The 6,711-nt window shown below is 44.0% G+C and overlaps 1 protein-coding gene across 1 annotated transcript in view; it reads right to left on the reverse strand.

The window, feature by feature from the left end:
* The window catches only part of NSD1 (nuclear receptor binding SET domain protein 1), a 45,283-nt gene extending 38,839 nt beyond the window's left edge, over nt 1-6,444 (reverse strand). The window contains 3 exon segments of the mRNA XM_035897126.1: nt 1-1,038; nt 3,022-3,194; nt 6,312-6,444. The exon segment at nt 1-1,038 is cut by the window's left edge and continues 12 nt beyond it. Of these exon segments, the coding sequence (XP_035753019.1) occupies nt 1-1,038; nt 3,022-3,194; nt 6,312-6,318 (1,218 nt within the window). The 5' untranslated portion in view covers nt 6,319-6,444.
* Between the last annotated feature and the right edge of the window lie 267 nt (nt 6,445-6,711).

Consider the following 6,711-nt stretch of genomic DNA (forward strand, 5'->3'; position numbering starts at 1 on the left):
GGAAAGATGGTCATTTCTCACATCTGAAGAGCACTCAAGAGCCGTCAATGACCTCTCAGCATCAGAGAAGCCTACTTCTAGCTTCCCATCTGCAAATTTAGCATCAAGTCTGCTGGTTACTGAACCTCCCAGAGGTTTGCGGTCTCTGTATGACTTCTTCCTGGCCCTTCTGTTGCTCTTCTGAGAAAGATACATGGAAAGCTTAACGTTTCCACTTGACGTCATAGGAAATTCCTTCTCCACTTTATCTGAAGAATCACTAACTTCAAGAGCACTAGAGGCTCTCTCTGAACTTTGGTCCATGGTATCTACGTCACTGTTCCCACCATCTGAGAGGGAAGAGGATGAATCAGATTCAGTTTGCTTTTTCTCAACACCAGTATCAGATGCAGAATAGTGTATTTGTAATTTGGAACTGCACAAAATGCCCAGGGAGCTTTTCTCTCTCTCCAAAGATGCGCTGGAAAACAAATCTCCTTGGAGCACGTTCTTCAGAGCACCACTTTTACGATTCTCATAGTCTGGTTTCAAAGTTGTCTTTTCAAAACGTCTTTCTCCAAAGGAGGAAAGCAAATGGTTTTCCCTGGCGCTATTGGATGCTGTTAGGCTGTTGGCAATCCGGCGAAGTTCATGAGATGCGTGTTTACCTGGTAGGTCCCCAAGAATCATGTTTCTCACTATGCTCTCTGGCGTTTTGTCTTTGATTTCTCCCCTAGATGCTTCCCCTCTTGTGCCACTCTTTTTTACTCTAGTCCTTTTTCTGCTGTCAGAGGTCTTTTTCACATGTGGCTTAATGTGCAGTTTTCTTTTTTCACTGGCCAGGTGTCTGGAGTCAAATGCCAAGGATTTAAAACAGCCATTCAGCTGCCTGTCCCTTTCTGCTCCAGGGCCATTGGCATAGTATTCTGACTGCACTTCCTTCTCGCTGTCCAGCTCACTGGAGTTCTGGCTGCATTTTTGATCCTCTGCCCCCCCGAGAAGAATGTCTTCTGCCTGTCCAACACTGACTTCCCATTTAGCCATAAATCTTTGAGGAACCTTAAAGTTGGAGGAGACAAAAAAAGAAAGAAAAATGTGATGGGGTAAGCAACAAGATAGAAGTGAGATGGAGACACACCACACAAGTCACAGAACAGAGTAACTGATCTGCACTTTGCATCTGATCTGCACTTTGCATCTGTAAGACAGTCACGTGGATTCCCAGAGACTCTGCCTAGTGGACACAGAAAATACTTCTCCTGGCTAAGTACCCTGTACTCTTGCTGAGCCTAATAAAAATCCCTGTGCATTCTCAAAACAGAAAAAAGTTCCTGCAAGCACAGGTCTCCCAGGAACCAGATGTCCTGGCATCCCAGCACACCCTGAACACAACAGGCTGTAAGGGGGAATGCATATGGTATGGATACCTGGCACAGAAATGCAAAGCAACAGCCAACAAGCCTCTCAAAGCAAATGCAGCATAATTTTCCTTAAAATATTTGAGCAGACACGTTTGCTTTGCTCATTCTTGATTCTTCCTGCATCCCTTGAACTCAGAGCACAACTCAATCTTCCCTTGGTACAAAAGTGAGATTCAGACACACCATCTGAAGTGTACTCTAACAAATTTAAGATGTTCGTTACCTAGAAGTCTCCCAGCTTTAACTCTGTACCTTTAGCATAAAACAAAAAGCACTCTCCATACTGGACACAAACCTCTGCTGACATATAAAAGCAGCAAGAAAATTGTTTCTTATCTGAGTGTGTTTTTCTTGGCTACGCAACAGCAAATCAAAGGCTTCACAACTGCTCCTAAAACCAAAACCAATTCCAAGGCAGGAGGAACAACTCAAATTTCTGACACTTCTACTTTAAAAAAATCCACCCCAACAAAATTTCATCTCGGCAGATTAAGAAGGTTTATGGAGCCTGGTAGCAAAGCAGCCAAACACTCTCAGCTTTGCATCAGATTTGGCTTCCAGGGATGCAAACCTGGACATTTATGCAAATAACAAACATCCGATCCCCTCTGCTGCAGCTACACTGGTGCTACCATTTACACATAGAATGAGACTAGTCACAGGACCAGAAAAGTTACTTGGGAGTACGTAACTACTTGTTAGGGGGCTGTAAACACAAGGAGAAAAGTCCTTAGACAAGATACTGAATATGCCCTTGGAAAATGAAAACCAGTTACACATGGGGACTCGTATCTGCAAGAGCACATTTAATCTGATGGGTTTGCATCAACACAGGTTAAGTACATAACTGCCAATAAGCCTCTTAGAAAAAGAGGAAAAAGAAAAAACAGACACAGTTGCCTAGTATGACTATCTGCTCTCTTACAGTAATGCAGTAGCCTCTGTACTTCTTCACTTCAGCAATTCTGAAAAGTTAATTTCTCCAGTCACCTTCCTAAAGACATAGACCAGACCCCCTCTGTCACATTACATTATACCGGCTATAACTGCTCTGGGCTGTTATGTTTGGAAACGGAGATGATGTGATGAGCCACAAAACTCATTCCCACAGGCTCACTGACAAAGTGTTTTCCAAGTCAAATTATAAGTCCTAATAGGTTTCTATGAAGACAATTACTGAAGCAGGGCTAAAAACCCCACTGCTTTATCTCAGTCAGTGATCTAGTGGAGCGTGCAACTCCACCTCTGCTTCAGATCAGCCAAAAGAGGCTGCCAGAGAGCACAGGAACTTATTTAGAAGCATGCTGTAATAGACATCAGGAGAGGGCTGCACTGCTGAGCATATCTCACATTGACAGAGACCTGACTCCTCTGCCTCTCAGAGCTGTCTAGGACAATAAAAGCAGCAGGCCACACCCCGACATAAAAGAGCCTAGAAACTCCTGGCAGCTTATAAACTATGCTCATTGTAAGGATGCAAAGAATCACTTCCCTGGCTGCATTGCTGCAGTCACTGCCACAGAAGAAAGCTGTCAAACTGCAATTCCAGGCATAAAGGAATACTTTGTACTGTGCAGATTCAGAGAATCAAAAACATATTTAGAGAAAACAGATCTTTCACCTTATGTTTGTAGCCTTTTTCCTTTTGCTTTCCTCTTCTCCGAAGAACAGGCAGCTCTTCAAACTGATGTCTTCCTTCAAAGAGGACAATAGCTTTCCCAGCAACCCAGGTTTTCTCTGAAGGTTCTCCTAAGGCATCCACATAGTACTCTCGGTATGGTCTCCGATTGGAAACTATTTTGAGAAATTTAACAGAATTAACCCCTTGCATGTAACAGAATAAAGACACACAAAAAGAATCACAGAATGCAGTAACAATTTGACAGCTAATTTTCAACTACTTTTTGCTTAATAACGTTTCCACATGAATGCCAGTTCTGGGGATTTCTACTCAGAACTAAGGGAGACCCATTTGATCTCTGCTGTCTATGTTTTGTGTTGCTATTCTCTATGTTTTGTGTTGCTATTCTCTATGTTTTGTGTTGCTATTCTCTATGTTTTGTGTTGCTATTCTCTATTTCCAAGTTGTTTTTTCCTTACAAAAAATTGATTAACAGGTCTAAGATGGGTCATCTCCCTAGAGCAAAGACTACAGTTTGGCTGCAAAAAAAATTGGAAAAATAGCCAAATATTTTTTTCCTTGACAAACACAACATACTAGGCAGGACATTTCTTTTTTGCTGCTCCCTGATTAATGATTAACCAGTCCAGTCCACTTGACCGTTGGGAAAAGGCAACAAGTGTGCCGGCAACACCCAGGTATGACAACCTTCTGGATAGGATTTACTCATAAAGGTTGAGCTCCCCCCACCATAATATATCCCCATTTTGTTCAATGTTTTGTTACCCAAACAAACTCTTGTTTAGGACATAAAACATTAACAGCAGTATTTAAGCAAGTACACACACATGCACACACACTCTACAAGGACTAGGTGCAACATGGCAAAATGTTAGTTGCGATGTGTATCTCCATACTTTGGGCACGAAGGTGCAGAGCAAGAGAAGAAACTCAATTGTAAGGGCACAATCAAAGATTTTTCAAACGTGTTTTCTGTGTGAGAGTGCTGAACAGACATTGTACAATTCAGAAGTGAACCAGTACTGGGTGTGCTGGTGAAAAAGGACAGGTTACAAATATTAGAACAGAGCAAACAAGGCTTGAACAAGGCATATAAACTTCTCCCTGTGCTTCGCTGCAATGTGTGCTTCATGTTCTCCCGGGAACACCTTCACTCTCTAAACACGAAGCTTGGACTTTTGAGCTCATTTCGTTTGTGCTGCCTCTTCCAGGATTGCTAGTACAGTGTGGCAGCCTGGCCTTCAGCAATGCCGACACTGAGATTCTGAAAGACCACTGAGAGGATGACAAATAATGACCAGGTCAGCATCAAACCAAGGGCAAAGATGACAAGACTTCACCCGTCCCATTCATAGTACTGGGACTCAAGCCACTGAGCCTCAATGTTCCAGCTCCAAAAATCTTTGAGTAAAGAGCTTGCTTGAGAAAAGGCAAACCTCTTTCAACAAAATGCCATGCCTCAAACCCAAGAGGAAAAGAGGTTTTTGCACAAGTGATGAGTTTGAAGCGACCTGCCTTGTTTTGAAGGGCTCGTTCCCATGGCAACAGGAGAGCCAAGGCAGGAGGACTGTGCTTCCCATGGCGCACACAGAGCCCCGGCAGCTCACCCTGCCCAAAAGCACCAGAGTTCAGATCCGCCCGCTCTGCCACCTCGGCATCAGGGAGGGGAGATGAGCAGACTGTATACAGCCACAGCTGGAAAATGCAATTTTCCCCAGAGCTCTATTGGTTTGAACACGGATAAAACATTATGGGGGAGTCTATCATGTAGCTGGAGATCTGACCTTGCTGGAATTTGTTAATAGCATGTTTCCTCCCTGCAGAATTCTTTTATTAGAAATCCTCATACACAGGCTGAGAGGGGATTACTGGACAGCTATATACATTAAATCCTGTCCAAAACTTCATGGGGAGGGACGTGGGGGAAGAATATATGTCTGGCATATCTTCCAGCAACATCTTTGACAGGAATTGGAGAGCTCGAAAGGGACTATTTAAAACAGCACATTCAGTTTTATCTAGAATCAGGATGAACATTTCCCAAAGGATGAAGGGGAAGGTGGAGAAATAGGAGTTAAGATGACTACAGGAACTGGACTTGGGAATGCCATAAGCACAATGTAGGAAAAGCTACTTCATGTTTCTAGAGAAATAGCAGAGGGCTCTGAGCTGATGGCCACTAGGAAAAAAAGTCTGCTTACTCTCAGCACTTGTTTCTTTAGGCTGGTGAGGGCCGCAAAAACTGGAGAGAAACACATCAGTGAGCGGCAACCTCACCGGCCTACAGAGCTGTCAGTGGCAGACGACACCAGTTCAAGGGGTTTCCAGTTGCCCACAGAACAAAAAGAATCAGAAGGGGAAACGAGGAACAAATAAGCAAGCCTTTCCATTTGTAGCAGTCTCCCCATGGCAGCTAGTATGATCCTAAAAGCACTGTGAGAGAGCCTTCAAATGAGCTGCAATTTCCAAACAATCACTTCCCCTCTGTTCTCTCCATCACTCACCTACACTTCTCTGCCTTGAGGTTGTAATACTCTCTTCCTTCCTGGCTCTCCCCTACATTCATGCATGCATAGTTCTGTCTTATTTCTCCCATCTCTTCCCCTGACATTCAGCTGGCTCTTAAGTCTGACACACTATGCCCTAAACTTTCACATATGTTGCTCCACCTCCACATTTTTCTGATATTTCCCCATAAACAGCCCCTTGCTTCCTTGCGCCAAACAAGACAAAAAAAATTCACTTCCTCTCACACATTCCCACCACACCTTCAGGCGTTCAGCAGCTACACTGTGCTACCCCACACCCCACTCCTCAGCCTCTCCGGCCTCCCATTCTCCAAGCCTGCCCAACTCTGTGTCCTCACACAGTCCAAGCTACTCAGCCCTGCTTGCCCACCCATTGCACATCTCTGTCCTCACCTCCCTGATCCACTTCCTTTTTCTCTGGCTCCTTCTTTGCATCCTTTTTTCAAGAGGCTGTTCTTTCTTCTGCACCACCCTGAGCTCAGCCCAGCTACTCATCCTTCCTACTCTCTGGGAAAAGCCTACATGTCCAAGGAGTATCTATGCCACTTCCATCAGCCTCAGCCTCATCTTCCTCCTGTCACCTCCCTGATGTAGGTCTACTTTATGGAATACCTGGATTTATAACAAAGTGTATTTCTTCACACCTTTCAAGGGCCAGAAATGTTTTTTTAAAGTAATTAAAATCTGCAGCACCCTGCCATACACAATGCCTCCACTTTGTGGTCTGAGTAAATACAGTACCTTTCATTTTTGAGTGACAGTCCAGCACTGGGTCATGACAAATTGTGCATGGCCACCATGGGCGTCTGTTGAACTTGGCCCAAACAAGATCCCCAACTTCATACTTCACTGGAGTAGGTTTCTTCTTGGCTCGGATCTTTAGGGAAAAACCAGAACACAAGAAATCACTAAAGCTCCAGATGCTTTTAAAGAGATTTGCCTCCCCCCTGTGTGCAGATTACATCTGGCCACCAGAGACATTTGCATTAAAAAGCAAGTCCTGATTTTACTTAGTGGCTCGTACACCTTCAAAGAACACAATCATTCTGGAAGAACAAAACAATAAACCAGGGTTTGAGGGCATTTTTTTGTTATTTTTTAGTAAGGAACATGACCTCTGGTAAACGACTGCACTCTAACT

The sequence above is a fragment of the Egretta garzetta genome, unplaced genomic scaffold (genome assembly GCF_000687185.1).
Source record: "Egretta garzetta isolate BGI_Z169 unplaced genomic scaffold, ASM68718v1 scaffold1257, whole genome shotgun sequence".
In the NCBI taxonomy this organism is placed as follows: domain Eukaryota; kingdom Metazoa; phylum Chordata; class Aves; order Pelecaniformes; family Ardeidae; genus Egretta; species Egretta garzetta.